We start from the raw sequence: 25,220 nt of genomic DNA, 5'->3' as shown, positions 1-25,220 counted from the left end.
TATCGTGAACTTAGCCCCCACTACAAGCACTAACGAAAAAATTAGTTTTATACGTTAGTGCATTGTTAGTACTTCTAGAACATACAAGTAGTTTCGTTAGTGTTTCACCATTAGTGAGAAATGGCCAATTATAAGTCTCAAAACTCCCATAAGAAACACATAGGGAATTATTCATTGTATCAAATTCCCATCGCATTCAAAAGCACTAATTACCTCTGTTAGTGCAATTGTTAGTGCATCGTAATTGCTTCTTAGAGCACAAACACCTAACGTTAGTGCTTCATTAGTGTAGGTGTTACAAGTAAAAAAAAACCTATGAGAAAGTCAGCGTGAATTTCGCACCGGCACTTTAAGCACTAACGGAAAAAATAGTCCAATTCGTTAGTGCTTCTATAAAGCACTAACAATTTCGTTAGTGCTTCACTATTAGTGTAGTTATGGCCAATTACATATCACGAGACTCACAAGAAATTTAGGCAAATTTTTCATTGAATCAAATTTCCGCCAAATTCAAAATCACTAATGATCTCTTCTAGAGCGATCGTTAGTGCATTGTTAGTGCTTCTTAGCGCATCTACACCTAAGGTTAGTGCTTCATTAGTAAATGTGCTACAATTAAAATACCTTTTGAGGCCAGAGTGAACTTAGCGCCCCCACTTCAAGCACTAACTAAAAACTTAGTGCCATTCATTAGTGCATTGGTAGTGCTTCTGGAAAACACTAACAATTTAGTTAGAACTTCAATATTAGTTTAGTTATGGCCAATTACATGTAACGAAACACACAATAAATTTATGGGAAATTTTTCATTGCATCAAATTTCCGTCAAATTCAAGAGTACTAATGATCTATTCTAGTGCAATCGTTAGTGCATCGTTAGAGCTTCTAGGAAACACTAACAGTTTCGTTTGTCCTTCAATATTAGTGTAGTTATGCACAATTACATGTCACTAAACTCCTATAAGACATTTATTGGGAATTTTTAATTGCATCAAATTTCCGCCATATTCAAAAGCACTAATGATATCTTCTAGTGCAATTGTTAGTGGTTCTTAGTGCACCAACCCCTACCGTTAGTACTTCATTAGTGTAGGTGCTACAGGTACAATATCTTTGGAGGCACGGTTAACTTGCGTCAACTTCAAGCACTAACAAAAAATTAATGCCATTCATTAGTGTATCGTTAGTACTTCTAGAAAGCACTAAATGTTTGTATGGAATTTGATATTTCTGAAGTTGGCTCCACCAAAAATCTTGAATAAATCCCAAAATATGGTAATGCTAACCTTAATGCTTAGTGCATTTAAGTGCACTAACGATGCAATAACGATTGTCTTTAACTGCATGTTTCTACCTCTATTTGTATAGAAATTGATATTTCTGAAGTTGGCCCCCATCTAAAATCTTGAATAAATCCCAAAATATTGTAGCACTAACGTCGGTGTTTAGTATTTTAAGTGCACTAACGATTGCCGTTAACTATGTTCCTATCTCTATTTGTATAGAATTAGAAATTACTGAAGTTGCCCATCACACCGAAAATCTTGAATGAATTCCAAAATATGGTAGCACCAACGATAGTGCTTAGTACGTTTAAGTGCACTAACGATGCACTAACATTTGCCATTAACCCCATGTTTCTATCCCTATTTGTATAGAATTTGATATTTCTGAAGTTGACACCCCCACCAAATTTTTTGAATAAATCTCAAAATATAGTAGCACTAACGTTAGTGCTTAGTGCGTTTAAGTGAACTAATGATGCACTAATGATTGCCGTTAACACTATGTTTCTACCTTTATTTGTATAGAATTTGATATTTCTGAAGTAGGCCTGCCCACCAAAAATCTTGAATAAATCCCAAAATATTATAGCACTAACGTTAGTGCTTAGTGCTTTTAAGTGCACTAACGATTGCCGTTAACTCTATGTTTCTATCTCTATTTGTATAGTATTTGATGTTTCTGAAGTTTGCCCCCCACTATAAAACTATTATAACTTCGTACCGGAAGTGGTACAAACGAACATTTTTGTGGTACATTCCGGCACAAACGTAGCACAAACGATTGCCATAGGCTTTGTTTCGAAATTCCAAGTTTGGAGGTTGCCGTTTCTCCAGCCCACCCACTTTAAAACCCTTATAACTTGCTACCAGAAGTGGTATAAACGAAACATTTTGCGGTACATTCCGGCACAAACGTAGCACAAACGATTGCCATAGGTTTTGTTTCGAAATTCCAAGTTTGGAGGCTGCCGTTTCTCCAGCCCCCCCACTTTAAAACCCTTATAACTTCGTACCGGAAGTGGTACAAACGAAACTTTTTGCGGTACATTTCGGCACAAACGTAGAACAAACGATTGCCATAGGCTTTGTTTCGAAATTCCAAGTTTGGAGGCTGCCGTTTCTCCAGCCCCCCACTTCAAAACCCTTATAACTTCGTACCGGAAGTGGTACAAACGAAAGTTTTTGCGGGACATTCCGGCACAAACGTAGCACAAACGATTGGCATAGGTTTCGTTTCGAAATTCCAAGGTAGGGGGTTGCCGTTTTCCCAGCTCCCGCTTTAAAACTCTTAAAACTTCGTACCGGAAGTGGTACAAACGAAAATTTTTGCGGTACATTTCGGCACAAACGTAGCACAAACGATTGGCATAGGTTTTGTTTCGAAATTCCAAGGTTGGAGTCTGCCGTTTCTCCAGCCCCCCCCCCCCCCGACTTGAAAACCCTTATAACTTCGTACCGGAAGTGGTACAAACGAAAATTTTTGCGGTACATTCCGGCACACACGTAGAACAAACGATTGCCATAGGTTTTGTTTCGAAATTCCAAGTTTGGAGGCTGCCGTTTCCCCAGCACTCCCACTTTAAAACCCTTATAACTTCGTACCGGAAGTGGTACAAACGAAACGTTTTGCGGTACATTTCGGCACAAACGTAGCACAAACGATTGGCATAGGTTTTGTTTTGAAATTCTTGGGTGGAGGGCTGCCGTTTCCCCAGCCCTCCCACTTTAAAACCCTTATAACTTCGTACCGGAAGTGGTACAAACGAAAATTTTTGCGGTACATTCCGGCACAAACGTAGCACAAACGATTGGCATAGGTTTTGTTTTGAAATTCTTGGGTGGAGGGCTGCCGTTTCCCCAGCCCTCCCACTTTAAAACCCTTATAACTTCGTACCGGAAGTGGTACAAACGAAAATTTTTGCGGTACATTCCGGCACAAACGTAGCACAAACGATTGGCATAGGTTTTGTTTTGAAATTCTTGGGTGGAGGGCTGCCGTTTCCCCAGCACTCCCACTTTAAAACCCTTAGAACTTCGTACCGGAAGTGGTACAAACGAAAATTTTTGCGGTACATTCCGGCACAAACGTAGCACAAACGATTGGCATAAGTTTTGCTTTGAAATTTTTAGGTGGAGGGGGCTGCTGTTTTTCCAGCCCCCCACTTTAAAACCCTTATAAGTTCGTACCGGAAGTGGTACAAACGAAACTTTTTGCGGTACATTCCGGCACAAACGTAGCACAAACGATTGGCATAGGTTTCGTTTCGAAATTCCAAGGTAGGGGATTGCCCTTTCCCTAGCCCCCCACTTTAAAACCCTTATAACTTCGTACCGGAAGTTGTACAAACGAAACTTTTTGCGGTACATTCCGGCACAAACGTAGCACAAACGATTGGCATAGGTTTTGTTTCGAAATTCCAAGTTTGGAGGCTGTCGTTTCTCCAGCCCCCCACTTTAAAACCCTTGTAACTTCGTACCGGAAGTGGTACAAACGAAACTTTTTGCGGTACATTTCGGCACAAACGTATAACAAACGATTGCCATAGGCTTTGTTTCGAAATTCCTAGGTGGGGGGCTGCCGTTTCTCCAGCCCCCGACTTTAAAACCCTTATAACTTCGTACCGGAAGTGGTACAAACGAAAATTTTTGCGGTACATTCCGGCACAAACGTAGCACAAACGATTGGCATAGGTTTCGTTTCGAAATTCCAAGGTAGGGGATTGCCCTTTCCCCAGCCCCCCACTTTAAAACTCTTATAACTTCGTACCGGAAGTGGTACAAACGAAAATTTTTGTGGTACATTCCGGTACAAACGTAGCACAAACGATTGCCATAGGTTTTGTTTCGAAATTCCAAATTTGGAGGCTGCCGTTTCTCCAGCCCCCCCCCCGACTTATAAACCCTTATAACTTCGTACCGGAAGTGATACAAACGAAAATTTTTGTGGTACATTCCGGCACAAACGTAGCACAAACGATTGGCATAGGTTTTGTTTTGAAATTCTTGGGTGGAGGGCTGCCGTTTCCCCAGCACTCCCACTTTAAAACCCTTATAACTTCGTACCGGAAGTGGTACAAACGAAACGTTTTGCGGTACATTTCGGCACAAACGTAGAACAAACGATTGCCATAGGTTTTGTTTCGAAATTCCAAGGTAGGGGGTTGCCGTTTTCCCAGCTCCCGCTTTAAAACTCTTATAACTTCGTACCGGAAGTGGTACAAACGAAAATTTTTGCGGAACATTCCGACACAAACGTAGCACAAACGATTGGCATAGGTTTTGTTTCGAAATTCCAAGGTTGGAGTCTGCCGTTTCTCCAGCCCCCCCCCCCCCCCGACTTGAAAACCCTTATAACTTCGTACCGGAAGTGATACAAACGAAAATTTTTGCGGTACATTCCGGCACAAACGTAGCACAAACGATTGGCATAGGTTTTGTTTTGAAATTCTTGGGTGGAGGGCTGCCGTTTCCCCAGCACTCCCACTTTAAAACCCTTATAACTTCGTACCGGAAGTGGTACAAACGAAACGTTTTGCGGTACATTTCGGCACAAACGTAGAACAAACGATTGCCATAGGTTTTGTTTCGAAATTCCAAGGTAGGGGGTTGCCGTTTTCCCAGCTCCCGCTTTAAAACTCTTATAACTTCGTACCGGAAGTGGTACAAACGAAAATTTTTGCGGAACATTCCGACACAAACGTAGCACAAACGATTGGCATAGGTTTTGTTTCGAAATTCCAAGGTTGGAGTCTGCCGTTTCTCCAGCCCCCCCCCCCCGACTTGAAAACCCTTATAACTTCGTACCGGAAATGGTACAAACGAAAATTTTTGCGGTACATTCCGGCACAAACGTAGCACAAACGATTGGCATAGGTTTTGTTTTGAAATTCTTGGGTGGAGGGCTGCCGTTTCCCCAGCACTCCCACTTTAAAACCCTTATAACTTCGTGCCGGAAGTGGTACAAACGAAACGTTTTGCGGTACATTTCGGCACAAACGTAGCACAAACGATTGCCATAGGTTTCGTTTTGAAATTGCAAGGTGGGGGGCTGCCGTTTCCCCAGCCCTCCCACTTTAAAACCCTTATAACTTCGTAACGGAAGTGGTACAAACGAAAATTTTTGCGGTACATTCCGGCACAAACGTAGCACAAACGATTGGCATAGGTTTTGTTTCGAAACTCCAAGGTGTGGGGGCTGGCGAAATGCACCTATATCGTAACATAAAACGCTTTAAATATCAACTTCTGGTCTGTGGATGGATGCAAGGAGATACGTTGTTATGCGTTTGTCAATTTGTTTAACCCGTTTATGCATTGAGCCGCTATATTTATAAGCTGAACAGATTTTTTTAATGCTAAGAAGAAACTATTTTTTTTCTCTTCTTCGCCCAAAACCGAGACATTTATGTCCATTCCGATTCAATCCCCGAAATTCCGTGACGTATAGCAACCCTACCAACAATCCACAACAAATTTGTTATGTACACGGAGTCCATAAAGTCCTGCAGGAAAGTAAAACTCTATAACTTAAAAACTACGTAATGTATTAACAAATACTTTTTGGTGTACTTACAGAAAGGTTCAAAGTTTTGTTTCTGCTAGTTAAGGTTCATCGCCAAACCTCCAATTGTGCACCATTTACGTCCAAACACACTTGCAGTCTTTTTGGGAAACCAAGAATTGCGTGTTGGCGGTGCTCGTCTGGAATGTTTAAAATCACATCAGTTATTTTGTTCTTGAGATCGTGCAGATTAGCTGACTTCTGCGAATACACCTTGGTCTTCACGTGTCCCCACAGCCAGTAATCACAAGGCCACAAATCTGGTGATCTTGCAGGCCAAGGTGTGGGTCCTCTTCGGCCAATCCATCTCTCCTTAAATTCTTCGTTAAGAAACTGTCGAACTTGAAGGGCATAGTGCGGTGGTGCCCTATCATGTTGCATGTGGACCTCATTAAGGATGCCTAACCTAGTAAGTTCTGGCAAAAGAAATGTCTGTAGCATGTTCAGATAATTGTTACCATTTACCTTCTCTTCCTCGAAGAAAAAAGGGCCGACAATGTGGTCCATTGAAACAGGACACCACATGTTGACTTTGGGACTACCCCGCTTATGCTCCTCGAATTCACGTGGATTTTCCACCCCCCAAATTCGGCAGTTGTGCCTGTTCACTTTTCCCGACACATAAAATGTGGCTTCATCTGAAAACAGAAATCGAGACAGAAGGTCACCATCTTCTTGTAAGCGGGTAAGCATTGACTCACAGAATTCCGTTTCCATGTCACAGTCTTCCTCTATCAGCTCATGCACAAATTTTAACTTATAGGACCGGACCTTCAAATTCTTGCGTACGATCTTGTGTAACGTTGACTTCGGTATTTCCAGTTCCAATGACCTACGTTTAAGCGACTTCATTGGATTCCTGGCTACGCTGTCCTGCAACGTGTGAACCACATCGTCACTCGTTCCTGGCCTTCCACTGCGTGGTAAATCTGACATACTTTCCGTTTCTTTAAACTTCTCGTACCACCTCTTGATATTTATTTCTGCTGGGGGGTGTTTTCCCATACGTTGTTTGGAACTTTCTTCGCACTGAAACGCAAGATTTTAATTCCGCAAATCACAAAACACATTGTGCCTTTTCTTTAATAGACGCCATCTTAAGTCACGTGATTACCAGCGCGAACGTCATCGAGCATTGTGGCCAGAACTAAACTTTCCTTCTTCCAACCCCAAAAATTTATACACTTAAACGTAACGGTTTCCAAGTTATAGAGTTTTACTTTCCTGCAGGACTTTATGTACTCCCTGTAGGCTTACGTAACAGAAAAGAATAAATATCCGACAACGAAATTGTTGTGGAGACATCTCTGTAAAAACATTTCTCTCTCGCTTTTTTTTTTTTTTTAATCCAGGTTCTGAATTAAACCCGATATCGACGCGTGCTTTTGAATATGACTGAACATATTACTATATTTCTCATGTTGCATGGTATTGCTCTATTGCTCTTTTAGTTTGCTGTAAAGGTTTTGTTCTGATTATATTGGCAAATGTTTAAATTAGAAATGAGTTTAAAATAAAGTTTTGTTTGTCTTGCAGTGAATACATCAGAAACTTAAACAATATATGCTACTACAACAGCAGAATGAAAATGGAATTCATTCGCAAAGGTCTTGGTGAGTATAAAGTATTAACTATAAAAGTGCTTACAACACTCCGTGCTACCTTATTTTTTTATTTATTTTTATTTTTTAACGATTTGTTTGCGCGTTATATATGTATATATGTACTTGTCAATTTAATAGAAACGCATGTAGTTAAGCACGTCAGAGTCTGAGTTGACAAGTCAGGCGACGACCGCAGCGCCGTTCTATTGGTAGTGGGATGTTACGCCAAACTCCGCACTACGTGAGGAACGTAAAACAGCAGTGTGTAGTGAACTGAGCAGACGGTGATAGTGTAAAATGGGCGACTTCTGGCTTCTAAAGAGGGCAAAGTTGGCGCTCGGCAATCTCACACGAGTGTGACGGATATGTCGCGAGAAACAGTGTCCAGAGTGATAGCCTACAAAATTCTCGGTGAAAACCCATCGGCGAAGAGGAACAGTGGTCGGGAGAAAACTCTAGTGCCAGGTCACGCCGAGTATTGTCACTCCAGCCATCGTGCGATTGCGGTGCAAGCGACAGAACTCAAGGAGCATCTCTCATAACCTGTGTCGACAATCACAGTCCACTGCGAGTTATATTATATGGACATACGGCGTAGAGTTACACGGGCGAAATTGATGAAAAGGGACCATAACGCTTTAGCACGGCGTGAATGGTGAGCGAGTATGAACATGGATAACTGGAAATGTGACATATGATCGATTGAGTCATTACACCTTATTTTAAACCATAGGCAGTGTATATATTTGGTGGATGCTCGAAGAAATGTATAATCTGCAGTGTCTTCACCCAACTGTGAAACATGGCTGTGGCTCTGTAGTACTATGGGCCTCAATATCGTGGTTTTCAGTGCGTTTTTTGCTAATGCATCACTATACTTGATCATGTCACTATTTTAGAGGCATTCTGTGATCCAGATTTGTTTCCGGGTAATGACGTCATATTCCAGAATGATAATGCATTCATTCACACAGCTGGAGCTGTTGCGACATGGTTTGAGGAACATTATGATGAAATATAACACCTTCCCTCGCCTCTTCAATCTTCGGATCTTAACATAATTGAACATTGTGTTCCGTTTTAGACACACAAATCGAGTTCAGATTTCCGTTTTCTCACGGAATGCGTGATGCGCTCCACAGGGAATGGTGTAATATATATATCACTTGCTACAATTTTCATGACATCTATGATGTCGCATCAGGGCCGTTCGAACTGCAAACGGTGGTACTACGCCATATTAATCTCATAAGGTGCATTTTTTAGGTGTTGCCATTAAATTGATAAGTATCTATACATAGACAAATAGATCCTAGATTCATGTACTGTGTTGTAATACGTAATTTTTGTGAGTTAGAAACACTGATAATCCGTGCACTGCAACTGTCTTGTGCAAGTACTGTATTGAGTGATACTGAACAGTACATGAGATGGCGTAGTACAGTGCAGTGCTATATGACTATACACAAAAGATTTCAAGACTACAACAATTCTACTCAAATCAGTATAGCACAAAGCATTTATTTGCTCCAATCGGGACCTCCATTCGTGATGATATTGAATTAAACATAGATTTTATATGTTCTTGATAAATCGTTTGTCACGCTGTGTATATGTGAGTCCATAAGATATACTGTTTCCTGTAGAACTGGGACGAGCGAGGTCCGATCAGTCATATCCCGCAATGTCCAATGAGCGCATATTAGGCGACCGTGTAGGTAAGGAAAGCAGCAGTACTCGTCATTCCTCAAAGACTTAAACTTTGTAATATGCATTTGGCCGGGTGTTTTGCTGAAATATATCGTCTGGAGTTGTCTAAAGAAAATGTATGACTTCAGCCTCTGGAATTCCCTTACGTAGGGGTCACTGGTCGGACGGAACGTCTTTAATATCAACGGCCGAGATCGGGTGTTGTACGCACTGACGACCCATACCGTCACATACCGTTTGGCTGCTGTGGCGGTTGACAGTGCACATTGACAGATCGCGCTCACCACGATAGCTTCTAATGTGTATGGAGTCATCGCTGGAGGACTGATTGAAGTCAGACCTGTCTGAAAATACAACCATTTGACATCCAACACGCCAGGAAAGATAATCACGCATCTGTTATAGCCTGAAGCATTTTTGAGTCTGGGTCAGTGGAAGTCGACGCAAAGCATGCATGCTGAGTCACAGACGTTCAGTATACGCCTTCTATACTCATTACCGTTATACAGCGTGAAACTAACACTGGACAAGCTATATGGTTCATCATGGTCACACTGACAAGATGTCAATCATTCCAATAAAACCAACTTACTAGATAAATTTTAAACTGGACTAAATCGACATTTATCCATTATAATTTAGATCATCTAGCTCCCAGTATTGTCCTAGGTATGATCTTGGGAACTGTGAAGCCCCGTTATATTTTTCTCACTTATACAATCCACACTGAATTACAGTCAATTTTTATGAATTATACAATTAAAGTTTTACTTTAGAGAGGTATGCGTTTCTGCAGAATCTCTTTGAGTGAAAATCGTAACTTGAGTAATAATATTAAGACATTTCTACCATCTTAGAAACTATATTTTTACCGAAGTTAGGCGATTTTGGAGATTGTTTCGTTATATTTTCCCCATTAGGCATGGTGCGGAGAGATAAGGATGTATGTAGCGTAAGTATGTTACTTATGATCTTGTCTACGTGACGCCAATGATTTATATCATGATTGATTATTAAACAATTTATTTAATTATTGTAATGAATATTACATGGTGTTACGACATCTCCTTGCAGTATACATGAAGTCAATTCATTTATACTTGCTCGAAACTTTTTGAAAGGAAATGTCAATTTTTGACATCTTTATTATTATTATTATTATTATTATTATTATTATTATTATTATTATTATATAATGATAATATGATTTAATTATCATATTAATGACATAGTACATAGAACACGAAAGACTATAGGGTTTGTATTTAGACAGTGGCCTGAGTTTAAAAATGCAAATACATATGTCTATCTATTTAAGGTACTTGTAAGACCCAGATTAGAATTTGGTGCAATTATATGGAATAATATATCCACAACATTATGTAGCAAAATTGAATCGGTTCAAAAATGTTTCATTAGACTATTGTGTAGAAATAAGAAAAAAGATTACTACTCTCATAGTTATGATTACTGGAACGAATACTGGGGGTTGCAAGAATTACATGTAAGAAGAAAAATGATAGAGAAAAACTTTATTCAGAAAATTTTAGATAATAGATATAGTAGTGAATACTGCCTACATAATATAGGTATAAGGGTACCAACATATAACCTTAGAAAAGCATCGGAAATGATTCCCATGAATAAAAATTCTATAATTTTAAGAAAACTGACAAGTTCTTTTAATATATTATCGGGATAATTGTATTTATTGAACTGACGTATAGATTTTAATAGGTATGTATGTTTTATATAGTATATCTGTATGTTTGACGGCATCCTTATTTTAAGGACAATTTTAAGAAAATTGACTAACTATTTTAATGAATAATGAATTAATTATGTTTATGTAGACAAGATAGAAATAATAAAATTATGTGTATATTATAAGATAGACAATGACCTCCTGTCGTCGAAACAAATGTATTGTTAATATTAAAAGGAATATAAGATGTGTGTTATAACCCTTAGTTCTATGACTAAGTGCTGTATTTTTGCTATCTGGCTGTTCATGGCACTAAAATAAATATTATTATTATTATTATTATTATTATTATTATTAGTAGTAGTAGTAGTAGTAGTAGTAGTAGTAGTAGTAGTAGTAGTAGTAGTAGTAGTATAATTTAACCGAATAGAAATTGCTATAAAGAAATGAAACACAAATCTCCGGGTGTAGACGAAATTCCGGCTGAGTTAATTTTAGCTAGAGGCGAAAAATTGTGGAACAAGATATACAAACTTACTCTCCTTATCTGGAACAAGGAGAAATTGCCACAAGAGTGGAAAGAATCAATCATTGTTCCAATTCACAAGAGAACGGCAAAACTGATTGTAATAATTATCGAGGCATTTCTCTTCTCTCAACATCGTATAAAATCCTCTCAAACATTCTGTTAGCAAGATTGACCCCATACGCAGATGAAATTTTTGGGGATTATCAGTGCGGATTTAGACGAAATCGATCATCTATCGACCAAATATTTACCATTCGACAAATTCTCGAAAAGAAGTAGGAATACAATACCCCGGGGACATTAATTATTTATTTATTTTAGAAAGGCTTACGACTCGGTTAGGAGTATAACATCGTACAACATTCTTACAGAATCTGGAATACCAAAAAAGCTAATTAGATTAATTAAAGTGTGTTTAAATGAACCCCAAAGTAAAGTTCAGGTAGGAGAAGTTTTGTCCACGAACTTTCATGTGGAGAATGGCCTGAAATAAGGAGATGCGTTGTTGCCATTATTATTCAACTTTGCCCCGGAATACGCTACAAGGAAAATCAAAGATAGCAACCAGGGCCTAGAGCTGAATGGTATTCACCAGGTTATGGCGTATCCCGATGATGTAAATTTAATAGGGAATGAAAAGACAATAGAAAGGAATGCAGAGGTCTTATTAAACTCTTTTAGGGACATGCATTTAGAAGTAAATGCAGAGAAAACTAAATACATGGAAGTTCGTCGGGATCGTAATACTGCAAATTATGGATGCGTTAAAACGTCAAATAATACTTTTGATAAACTGGATACTTTCAAATATCTCGGATCAGTATTAACAGAGGAAAACCTTATTAACGAAAAAATTAAATGTCGACTACAAGCAGAGACTTCGTGTTATTATTCAGTTCAAAATCTTTTGTTCTGTATGGTTGGGAAACATGGTCGCATACTCTTGAGGGAAGAACGTAGACTGAAAGTATTTGAGAACAAGATCCTGAGACGAATATTCGGACCCAGGAGGAACGGGAATGGGGAATGGCGGAAACTTCATAACGAGGAACTACATAATTTATACGGTTTACCAAACATTGTTAGGGTCATCAAATCTAGGAGGCTCGGATGGACAGGTCATGTAGCCAGGATGGAAGAAAGTAGGAACGCTTTCAAAGTCTTAACTGGAAAACCAACCGGAAAATCACAATTAGGAAGACCTAGGCGCAGATGAGAGGATTAAGATGAATTAAGAGATTAAGATGAATCTCGCAGAAATAGGAATACAAAGTAGATCCAGTTGGCTAAGGATGAAAGTCAGTGAAGAGCTTTTGTGAACGCGGCATTGAACCTTGGAGTTCGATAGGCCACAAAGAAAGTAAGTTAGTTATTATATTTTTTCTGAAGTAATGCATTATGAAAATATTTTTTATCCTACCGAGATTCGATCCGGGAACCTTTACCACTAAAGGCGAGTACGTTATTCACTAGACCAACTAGGCACTTTCCGAAGAAATATTTATAACTTAATTGAACTTTGTTTTAGATTGCGCTGCGAAACACTATTCCCATCTTCCGTGGAAGTCCGGACGGAGACGGAGTGAAAGTCAGTTGGTGATACTAGAGAGATATTACTTGGTATAATACCTAGTAGCGAATTTATGTACTATATGATCATATTTCACCATCATGCTCTCTATCTTTTCAAACTTTTTAATGCTCAATTTGGGAAGTTTAATGATGATTGAATATAATTTGATTAACGCGGTTTGTGTGTGTATGTGTATGTTTAATTTTAACATTGTACTCCTAACATACGCCTTTATTTATTCATCGTATTTTAAATTTTTAATTAACACATTGGATTTGATTACCATAGTTTGACTCAGTAATGAGAAATTAGCGCTTACATAGTATAACGGTAAGGTTTCCATTCTCTTCGTTGTCTGTTCGGGCAGACAATTCTGTAAGCGGTTGGGGATCTGTCTCATATTCGTACACAATTTCTATTGAAAAATGGCCGCTGTAATAAATTCAAGTTTTTAAAGTTGTGATCAATAAAGGAAATACTTTTTAGGGACTATGTGAATAGATGCATTTTGTGGTAGTGAAAAACGTAGTGAAATCCTCCCAAAAGCGCAAGTGTTCCATGGCCGCCATATTGAAATCTGGGCGTTGTAATATGAAATAGTTAGAAGACGTTATGAATTCTTTATACACATGCATTTAGCTATAATGAATAAAATACAGAAACCTTCTTGTACTACCTCTGGCATATTGCAATATGATAGCCATTTTATTTGCTTAGATCCTCAAGAATACTAATACATTTTTCTTATCAGTGAAAATTAAATTTTACACAAATATGTAATATATATATATAATATAAAATTTCAGCAACCTTTGCAGTTTCTGTGCAATTGGCATTTGAAAATATATACCTTATAAAATTTTCATTAGAAATAAAAAAAAAAATGTTTCTACGAATAAAACAAATGCAACCAAATTATGTCAACCACCACTTTTGGTTTATGTCTTCCTCGTCATCAGAAAATAGATGTCGTATATTAACCTTATTCATACAGGAAAGTCCTTGACAATTTTTACACATAGCAAAACATAACAAACCCGAGTTTCTACAGTAACATTTGTTATAGCATGTAGATTGACATGCACATGAAATAAACTTCATCAACTGTGGAGGTGCTAGACTCCTTGTCATCGGCACTGGAGACAAGGCATTTCCTAACTGTACCCTGTCGGTTGGGTTCAATTTATTGTCTTTCCATAGCCGGACCTGAAGGTAAACACGATACGAATGTTGGGTAGCTGCGTCACTTGTAGGAGGTAGTGGTGTAAGGTCAAACGTCATGTTAAAAGGTTGTTTGAATATCATGTTATTATACCTGTAGTACCGTAGATCGTCCAATGTTTGTTGTTGTCCACTACCATGCAAGTGTAGTAAAAATATTTCTCCTGGTTTGGATATCTGCTCTCTGCATCTCCACCCAATGCATTGTTGACTCCCTACTTTCTTGACCGGTGAGTACCAGGGTCGAAATGGGAATGTAGAGAACCGGTGGGCCCTGTAGGTCACGAATATGTTGGTCTCGATGTCGCAAAGTGAGGTGTGTTTGAAGAGGAGTTGAAAACCCGATCGACGGTTCCGACAGTGTCGTGGTCACTTCTCGGGGTTACCGCGCGCCACTGGAGAGGCTTCCTATGGAGGTCTTTGAGTCTATCCTCATCTTCTGACTCTGCTGAGTAATTCTATGCCACACACTACCCATAAAACCACGGAGATTCAGCAGGATATTCACAAGAAGTGACGAGAACCGACCCAGAAGCACGGATTGTTTACTTGTGGGAGCGCTTATTTCCGATGACTGAAAGGCACCACGGACAATGTGGGTATGAGGAAAACATGCAGACACGCTAGTTCCGAACATGCAAACCCCAATGTCGCATTTGAAGTTGTTCTAGTGTCAGGGCCCAAAACAGCCAGACACTGCTGATCGTTCTCGGCTATTTCGACCCATGCTTCAGTTGAGCTTGGTTTCGTTCCAGTGGAAACCCATTCTTGGGCTTAGTTGTGATATCCAGCAGGCTCGTAGCCAGGAGGCATGGTTCAAATTTATTCCCTGACGCATACACACATAAAGCTCAGCTGACAAATACCTCGAATGGCTAAACGGTTAGCGTACGCGCCTTTGGCGTGGAGTCCCGGGTTGGATTCCCGGCGGGAGCTCATGTGGTTCGGATTTCACATTAATCAGTAGGCCCCGTTTCATATAGCCTCGCCGCTGAAAGGGACGTTAAACTCAGAATCAACTAAATCAATCAAATGCCTCAAAGTAGCCGAGAGCGATCAGCAAGATCTGGCTATTTTGGGCTCTGACACTGGAACAACTTCAAATGCGACATTGGGATTTGCATATTCGGAAACTAGCGTGTCTGCACTTCTCCCCTTATCCACATTGTCCGAGGGGCCCGTCGGTCATCGGAGATAGGCGCCCCCACAATAAACAATCTGTGCTTCTAGGCCGGTTCTCGTCACTTCTTGTGAAGATCCTGCTGGATCTCTGTGGTTTCGTCAGGAGTGTGCTGCATAGAATTACGGAGCAGAGTCAGGAGATGAGGCTAGATCCAAAGATGTCCACCGGAAGCATTTCTAGTGGTGCACGGTGACCCGAGAAGTGACTACAACACTGTCGGTACCGCCGATCGGTGTTTCGACCTGCTAATATAACCGTTCGAATATAACCGTTACGTGTTAAATAAGTATTTTGGACACTGTATATTTCTGAAAGACAGGAATCATTAGGGATGGGCACGACTCAAGTTTTAAGCCTGTCAACTCGTCTCGAGAAAATGTTGTCTCGACTCGAAAATATGTTTATCTCGACTCGATTCGAATTCGAGACGAGACAAAATATGCGAGTTAAACTATACGCACGCATCAACCAGAACATTATGACTACCTACCTTATTGTCAGTATGTCCACCTTTGGCACGGATAACAACGGCGACGCGCCTTGGCATGGACGCTATGATTCTTGGTAGGACGCTGAAGAGTTGGTACCACATTGCATACACAGCTCACCTAATTCCCGTATATTCCGGGGCGGGGGGTGGGGGGCGATGCGCTCTGGCGTCACGTTCAATCACATCCCAGATGTGTTCGATTGGGTTCAGATTCGGGGGCCAGCACATCTTTTGGAACTCGCCCCTGTGTTCCTCGAATCACTCCATCACATTCCTGGCCTTGAGACGTGGTATATTATCTTGTCGAAAAATGCCACTACCGTTGGGAAACATGGTCATCATGAAGGGATGTACGTAGTCTGCAAACAGTGCGATGCGCCTCGAGTGTGCGATGCGCCTCGGCCGTCCACTAGACACATTGATGGTCACGTGAATATTCTCCAGAACATAATGAAGCCAGCGCCAGCTTATCTCCGTCCCGCAGTACAGCTGTCCATGAGCTGTTCCTTGGAACACAACGGATTCGCACCCTCCCATCGTCATGATGATGAAGGTATCGCGATTCATCAGATAATGCAACGCTCTGCTACTGCACCAATGTCCAGTGGCGATGGTCACGTGTTCATTTCAGTCGTGATTGCCGATGGCGTGGTGTTAACATTCGCACATGGATGGGTCGTCGGCTGCGGAGGTCCATCGTTAGGAGTGTTCGGTGCACTGTGTGTTCAGACACATTTGTACTTTGCCCAGCATTTAAGTGTAATGTTAGTTCCTCCACAGTTTGCTGCCTGTCCTGTTTTACCAGTCTGCTCAGCCTACGACGTCGACATGTCTAATGAGGTGGACGGGGAGGAAGAAGTTATGTAGCCCAGTTGCGTTCATGGGAACGAAAACATAATAATTATAATTATGGTAAATTACTATAGACTGCCAGTTGCTCATTCAGAGAATTTATAAAGTTCACTTGATCGCAATAGTTCTATACAAACTTGATAATCAAATATTATTATATTTGAAGTACAATCAACATCCGACATTAGTTATTAGTTTTAATTAACTGAATTGAGCTGAAAATTAAATCAAGATCTCGAAAGATTAACTATTAAGTTTATGCGTTCTATACCTTTCTAAAGTAATAAATGCTGGAATTGGTTTCAAGTCTGTTTCTGAGTGAATACTTTCTTCAAAATAATAATAAAAATTATAGAAAGATTTTTGAGACATTCGAGTTGAGTCGAGAAATACATTTGTCTCGACTCATCTCGAATTATACGAAGTGTGTCTCGACTCGAATGTCGAGTCGAGTCGAGATTTGAAACATGTCTCGACTCGAGCACATCCCTAGGAATCATTCTTCGATTTATATTTTATTCTTACAACAAAATTCGTTTCTTTTCTTTGATGGGAATAGCTAACAACTTGACTTTTTCTCATGTGTAAGAACAAAAGAAACTTTCATCGTTCAGAATACATATGTGCGAAACGTTGTTTAACAGTGAAAAGATTTTAGTGAACAACAAAGGCAATATTCATTTTTGAACTATATGTGAGAATTGTGCTTCCGACTGTCTAGACAATTCAGTGTTGCTTCTTTACTCATTAATATGCATAGACTATGTTATATAATTATTTGGAACTGAATTGTTTTCCTCGATTACTTATGAAAATACACGTCAAGTGAACTTTGTGGTGGACAAACACCGTGTGCGTGGGTTTTCTCGGGGTTCTCCCGTTTCCTCCCACTTTCTTCATTCCACCATTTTATTCATTTCTCATAATCACCGTCTTCTTTAGCCTTGCCGGCATAACCGTGGGACGTAAAACTTAAGATTCCATTTCGTTTCATTTTGTGGAAATACTAACAGCCCCCAGGTGCATTGAGCGACTGTCTGGCGTCGATCGATATTGCCAAGCACCTTCTTATCTCAAAATTCTCAGGCTTGAACTAGTCTCGTCTTCTTCTACGTAGTGGCCAGTGAACTGGGAATTAATTCAAATTCTTTTAGTATTTGATTTGCATATTCATACAGGTTGTTTAAACAAGATTGCATTTTAAAATGAACTGCCAAACTTGAACAGTTGATCAGTCAAATTTTTATCCCCAATACATCAACTCGAGGAGCCTTTCTCCACATGTCTACGTATAAAATATGCTGGTTCTGTTTGTTATATAGTTACATGAAGGGGCACACGTTATAACATGGTCACCCAAGGACACTATTTGCGAATAGTCGTATTCAGTTAAAATCCCGGTCCTTGGACCAAATTCGTATATGTAGCTATCGGTACTATTAACCATCTAGATTCTACACTGCGACTGCAAGCATTTATTCTGGTAACATACCACTGTGAAATTTGTTGTTGGATTAGCATCGCAGCAGCCGGGAATGTACTTCATGGGACTACTCCCGGTACCGCCCCCGCAGTGTTGACCCCAGTGTGCATTATTTAGTGGTGTGAGCAAAGTTCTTACAGTGATTTTCGAAATATAAAATTTTATTCGTGCGTATATCTGATAAAGATTTAAAAGGGCTATTCAGTGTTGTTGAGATGTGAATAGTATCTTTTGTTGTGTTTACCAAAGTAGTGAATCATCTATACGAGTGTTTTGTGTTGTGGTTGTTCTCTTCTACATAATATTTCTTGTAATATAGTGCATCTAATAAGTAGGTATATTATTAGTTTATTTAATGTGTTTTCGACTGATGTTAATGGTGTTTCCATGTGTTACGATCTGAGCAATCTTCTGGATGTCCACGAAGATTTTGAGACGAGACATCCGAACTTCTCAATGTTTTATGCTCGTTCCATTGTCGAGACCTTAGAACGACCAGGGAGAAATTTTGTAATTCCTTTTTGAAGATGTTACTCGATATCTTAACCAAGTAAAGTAACAGGTTTCAACAGTGGCGAAGCGTGCTGTAAAAAACTGGGTAGACAGACAGACACACACACACATATATATAATATACTGTGTATATATATATATTTGCAGGGTATTTGTTTTTTACTTCTATTTTTAGTTACGACATTTCGTACTGTATAAAGGACGCTGATATACATTAATCACTATTCCAAGTAAGATGATCCCTGATAATTCATAAATATAGTATTAATGTTTGAGTTTTCAATATTCTTTGCAATATATGTTAACTCTGTTCCTTTAAGTATAAAATTTTATATAATTAATGAAATTTGGTGTATAGTATTTTTTTCCAAAGTATAGATTTCTAAATGGTACCACATTTGCTATAAATAGGGACATTACTTCCCCATACCCTCTTTAGCCCTTAAGGGATCCGGGGTTTTGGGGGTATTTTTTAGACTTTCAGTCAAGCAGCTACTGCATCGTCACTATTTATCCTAGGATCATGGTTCATACCTCATTCTCTTCAAAATGGAGCTGGCTTTCAAGTGGTACCACTTTCATGCTTATGCCATATACCAGGAGAGGGAAAAGTGATGTCAAAGGGAAAATTTCGAGGGAATTTTTTTTTTACACTTTGGGCTCATCTGGAACGGCCCTGTGTGAACGTGGAGATCTAAAAAAAAATCTGATAAATAGTACTTGGTATACTGAATGTGTGTGCCAAATTTCAAGAATCTATCTTGAATACTAAGGGCGGGGGAAATTTTATCAAGAATCCCCACAATGCCCCAAATTACCGTAAAACACTATGGTCTCAGGTAAAAAATTTCCTGAGACATCTCTATTTACCCTAGGACTATAATCCGCCAATCATTCTCTTCAGAATAGAACTGCCTTTCAGGCGGTACCATTCACGTGTCTCCATCATGTATCTAAGGCGGGAAAATGAGGAAAAACGGGATTTTTGGGTGTAAATATCCTTTTTTTTTTCAACTTTTAGCCCCTCTGGACCCCCCTGTTTTAACCGAGAGATCTGAAAAAATCTGATAAATACTACTAGGTGGGCTGAATGTTTATGCACAATTCCAATTTTCCAGGTGCAAAAATAAACCCGCAAAAAAATACCGAAAATGTCCAAAATTCCCCTATACAGAAGTATATTTTGATAAAAATTCGCTGACACTTCCTTAATTACCCTAGGTCATGTTTCGCCCATCATTCTCTTCAGAATAGAACTGTCTTTCAGGCGGTACCATTCACATGTCTCCATCATGTATCTAAGGCGGGAAAATCCCGAACAAAGGGATTTTTTGGTAAAAATATCCCTTTTTTCAACTTTTTGCCCCTCTGAATCCCCCCTCCTGTTTTAACGCAGAAATCTAAAAAAAATCTGGTAAATACTACTCGGTGGACTGAATATTTGTGCAAAATTTCAATCTTCTACGTGCAAAAATAAACCCGCCAAAAAATAATGAACATAGACCCGCCAAAAAATAATAAAAGAAAATATATATTTTTGAATTATGACGTCATCATCTCCTATGTCTCGACGCAGAAGGGTGTGAAACCATACGTAGGGTCTTCTACAATGCCTCTGGACTTGAAAAAAAAAATCGGACGAAAAAGCTCAAATAGGAGAGTTATAACGCAACACTCGTATGGTACAAATTGTACCATGGGATCCCCAAAGGGTTAAGGATAGTCATGTCTAAATACCTTAGAAATGAGCTGTAAAGTTAAAAAAAAAAAAAAAAAAAAAAAAAAAAAAAAAAAAAAAAAAAAAGCTTACCAAAAACCTTACCTAATACCTTACAGTCTTGTAAATGAGCTCCATACCCTGTTCTTCATTTCGGCAAAAATATTAATAGCTCTTTCTTTGGATTCAGCTATCCTACAAAGCCTCCACACCAAGTTCTTTATTGTAAGTGTCCGTAATTCAAAAAGAAAAATGAAATGAAATCTTTAAGTTTTACGTCCCACGCATATGCCGGTTAGGCTAAAGGAGACGGTGATGATGAGAGAGATGAGTGAAATGGTGGAATGAAGAAGGTGGAAGGAAACGGGAGAACCCATAGAAAACCCACTTGCACGGTGTTTGTCCACCACAAAGTGCACATGACGCGAGCTGGGATCGAACCAGGGACCCCAAGCACCGGAGGTGAACGCTCTGCCAGTGAGCCACCGCGCGCCCCGTAATTCAAAAAGTGTCTGTAATTCAGGAAGTGTCCGTAATTTGTCATGCTGTTCGTTAAGTAAGTTTTCACTCCTTTCAGGGCACTCATTGAATGTTTTAAAAAAACTGAAGTTGATGGAATGCTCAATACCATATTTAGCAGCTTTGTTGTTTCCTCATATACGCTTTGAAGTTCATTACTGAGAATATATTTCAAGTATTCGGAAAGAGGAATGTGTTCGTTACTATCGGAACATAACTCGATAAGTTCATTCTTAAGCTGATCTGAGCAAAAGTATTTATTACGAAAGGTGAATATCAAGTTATTCAGTTTGTCGTTGGAAGAATTTGTTGATACATACTAAATGTTTTATAATTACAATGACCATATTTTTGTATTTTTCAAATCTTTTATCTGCACAGTTATTGACCGAAGAATCTAATATAAATAGAATAGAGCTTGTTTGTGTGTTTGTATCTGTCTTTGTGCCTGCCTGCGTGCGGCCTGGGGATCAGACGAGTGGACCGAGTTACCAAAATTTGGTCACGGATACCTTGGTCTAAGCCCCAGACCAAGACGAAGCGGTTTTTTTTAAAAAAAATTCGAACCAGGGGGTCTCAGAGGAAGGGGCGTTTACCGGGACATGTAAAAGTACTTGTCACTCTCGCGAAAAACATAAAATTGATAGAATTGCCAATACATCTCAACTTTTCGTTAGGCAGGTATTTTTTTTTTTTTTTTTTTTAATTCTGATGTTGGAGACAATATAGGGACAAAATATATTTACTAATGTTCTTCAAGGGTACATTTTAACAATTTAACATTTTATACAGGGAGCTTGAAAGATGGATTAGTTTTTATAGATTAAAATAAAAACTAATAAGAAATAGCTGTCTGTTTCTGTCACTTACAAATCCAGCTTAAAATAAACAAGATAGGCAGCCCTGTAAACGAAAACAGAACAGCAACTGTCTTTTCGCAGGTACTACTACCAGGGTTGAAAAAAAAACAACAAAAAGAACGTTTTTTATGTTTAAAACATGTTTTTTTTGTTTAAAAGGTTTTAAACGTTTAAAACAAAGTACTTTGTTTTAAACAGAAAAAAAAACATGTTTAAAATGTTTATTTTGTTTAAAACAATAATCTAAATAGGCATACATATTACATTTTCATACTGTTAGGTATTGCTTGTCATCTGTATTCAACTGCTAGATCAAATTTCGGGAACTTCCCTAATCTCGATCAGCCCAAATGTTCAATTCCGCAGAAAGAAATCGGGATTTTCCCGATCTCCGTTCACAGAATATGTAGTTTAGTTTCTTTGTGTTACGTTCTACTAGTCGTCTGCATTCTTAATCTTTAAACGCCCATTGATGCAACTGCTGTGTCAGGGCTTTAAACCTCAATGGCACATTCTTCAAGGACAATAATACCGTGTATTTGTACTCAATAATACCGTGTATTTGTACTTCTTGCTTATATGGGGTAGTAGGGAGGGGGGAAAGTTAGCCAATTTTTGGAGTTTAAGTTTTTTTTTGACGTAAATAACATTTATTTTTACAACAAACATCAATAACTCAGTCCTTAATTAAGCTAGAAACATGATTTGGTACCAAAGTATATTTGAGGGATAAAGCTTTCCGTCAGTTGCATGTCATGTATATAGGAGGTACGTATGTACGGCCGAGAGAGGGAGGATGAAGTTGTTTCTTTTAATTTTTCATCAAATTTTTTTTCATCAGGTTTTGGCGGGTATTCCTCCCCCCTTTGTGGTACATCCATAAAAATTGGTATTGAAGCAATGAAGTAGTCCTCTACATGATAGTAATCTGTATGTGTACTTGTTGTTTATAGAGGAAGAGAGGGTCAAATTTGGTTGATATACATTTATTTTCTGGACGGTCCCATATAACATAAGATATATTTCACTGAAGTGGTCTAAAAGCATAATTCTTGTTCGTATACATGATGTGTGCAGCAGAAATGATTTCCATATGGACGTGGTACTATAGTGAAGGAGGGAAGAGAATTTCTAATTCAATGAATGTTTTTCGGCGCATATTTTTTTTTTAAAAAATATTTCCTACATAAAATGAATTGATTACACAATGGCAGCGATTTCTACCATTTCTTATGTTATTGCCACAAGTATGTGGCATACTTATTAGCATCATTTTGTCAGCGTAGGGTGACTGCAAGGGTTGCCAAGGCCCCGCAAAGTCAATATTTTCATATTTTTAATGATTTTTTTATGTCTGTTCTTTTTCTATGAATACGGCGGGAATTTCACGAATATTACCTCGTTGGAATTTGTGGTCTCTTAAGCTTTCCAATGGTGTATAAGTCATGACTCTGTGATAATTAGGGGAGTCACCAGAGCCCCGAACGTGAGAGTCTACCATTTTGTTAAAATCCCTGGCGGGTGTCTAGAGTTAATTGCGTTGTTATGTCGTAGACAGTAATCATTATTAGCTACCCATGTTGCAGATAGAGATGTATCTTGAAAACTGTTTAGTTAAAATATGTCATTTGCTTCTTGTAGGCTAGTCACTGCTCTTTTCTATGAGTTGTATTTGTCAGAGCATTTCTTCTAGCTTATGATGTGAGAACTGTTCATTATTATGGAAATGATAGTGATCAAAAAATACACAAGTTTTGAATTTGTGAATTTGGATCTTAGAATAGTGTATAGCGTGTTTAACCTCCGTTATTCTTGGAAATTAAGAAATGTTCAAATACTTCATTTGAATTTCTGATGGTTTAGTTATACGCACACTGATGTGCAGAATTTCGTTCAGTAATTGCTGTTATAATAGGAATATAACTCTGCTTGTAATTTACTCCATGCACAAATCATGCGGAGGATGGGTTGTTAGAGAATTAAATTAGCTTCTTCAATCTGATATTTTAGTTGTTTTAAACATGTCCAACCAGCATAAAAAAACACGTTTAAAACAATTTGTTTAAAACGTTTAAAACAAATTGAATAAAACAACAGCCCTTGTTTTAAACATGTTTTAAACATATCAACCCTGACTACTACACATCGCGGATCTCCGGACTTTAACTTCTCACGTGGCTGTTTTTCCTACGCTTCTATAGGTTGATGCAAGTTAAATGGATGCAGCAGAGGAATAATGTTCAAGGTTTCGCGAAACGCTTTGCTTTCTGTCTTTCATATGGAAGCATTAAAAAAAAAAAAAAAAAAAAAATTTCAGAATAAATGATAGGAAATTTTAAGTCCAGAATCTTTAAACTACAAAATTTTAAGTTAGTAGGGTTAATGGCTTAATACATAAAAAAATTCTAAAGGATAGACGCTGTCTCCCCTCAAACCTCGCCACTGGGTTTCAATAGTATCAAATGATTGGACAACAGGAGCAGATCTGGGAAGCGGGTACCACGAACATACCTCACTTTGTGACATAGAGACCAACGTATTCGTGAAATATAGAGCCTACCGGTTCTCTACATACCCATATCGACTCTGGTACTCATCGGTCAAGAAAATAGGGAGTCACTGGAGACGTCCTTTGTGTTTGTGCTTTTCACTATAATAAAGTCATTTATTCACAATGACTCATGTTTAAAAGTTTTCAAACTGATCATGGCTTTAAAATAATTTTCATAATAAAGTGGCCATTTACAATATTGCGGCCATAGCACACTTCTGACTTTTGATGGCTTTAAGGATGCTTTGTATTTCACTACCAGTGAATGTGTCTATTTGTGAAGTCTCATTCTTGAATTTTAAGTTTTCTTCTAGTTACAAGTCCATACGAATTTTTCATATTGTGTCGGCCATTTTCCAATATGGCAGCCTTGGCACACCTATATTCTTTTCCAACTCTTCGTATGGTTTCACTCTAACAAAATACATCTATAAAGTAATTTTCATGCTTATAAGTAATTTTTAAATTGATCGCAACTTTAAAACCATTTCTTATCTCGCGGCGGCCATTTTCCAATATGGTGGCCGTAGCACACTTTCGATTCTTGGGGACTTTTAGTATGTTTTTCAATGCAACTTAATACATCTATTTACAAAGTCCCATACTTACAAGGAATTTTTCAACCAATTTTCATATTATGACTGGACTACTATGGGACACTATTTCTAATTTTCCAGCATTGAACAGTTCTGATTCACATTGTTACTATCTTTTTCAACTGTTGATACGAAATTTACATTTAGTTGTAGATCTAGTCAGTATTTTAAAAGCCTTGTCCTTGTTATTATCATTAGCTATCATAGGTACAATGACAAATTTCCCTTCCTTTTCAAACGTAACAAGAGTTACTACTGAAATCTATC

The 25,220-nt window shown here is 38.6% G+C and overlaps 1 protein-coding gene across 5 annotated transcripts in view; it reads left to right on the top strand.

The window, feature by feature from the left end:
- LOC145666523 (uncharacterized) overlaps positions 1-25,220 on the top strand; it is a 216,452-nt gene that overhangs the window by 173,223 nt on the left and 18,009 nt on the right. For 4 of the 5 annotated variants that reach the window (XM_081733816.1, XM_081733819.1, XM_081733818.1 and 1 more), the window contains one exon: positions 7,384-7,460. The exons of the other annotated variant lie outside the window; for it this stretch is intronic. In XM_081733816.1, the coding sequence (XP_081589942.1) occupies positions 7,384-7,460 (77 nt within the window). The remainder of the gene's footprint in view (positions 1-7,383; positions 7,461-25,220) is intronic. 5 annotated transcript variants of the gene reach the window in all.

Source organism: Thermobia domestica, chromosome 12 (assembly GCF_964235325.1).
Source record: "Thermobia domestica chromosome 12, izTheDome1.hap1.1, whole genome shotgun sequence".
NCBI lineage: Eukaryota > Metazoa > Arthropoda > Insecta > Zygentoma > Lepismatidae > Thermobia > Thermobia domestica.
The sequence above is the reverse complement of the archived record's forward strand: the minus strand, read 5'-3'. Positions and strand labels throughout refer to the sequence as shown.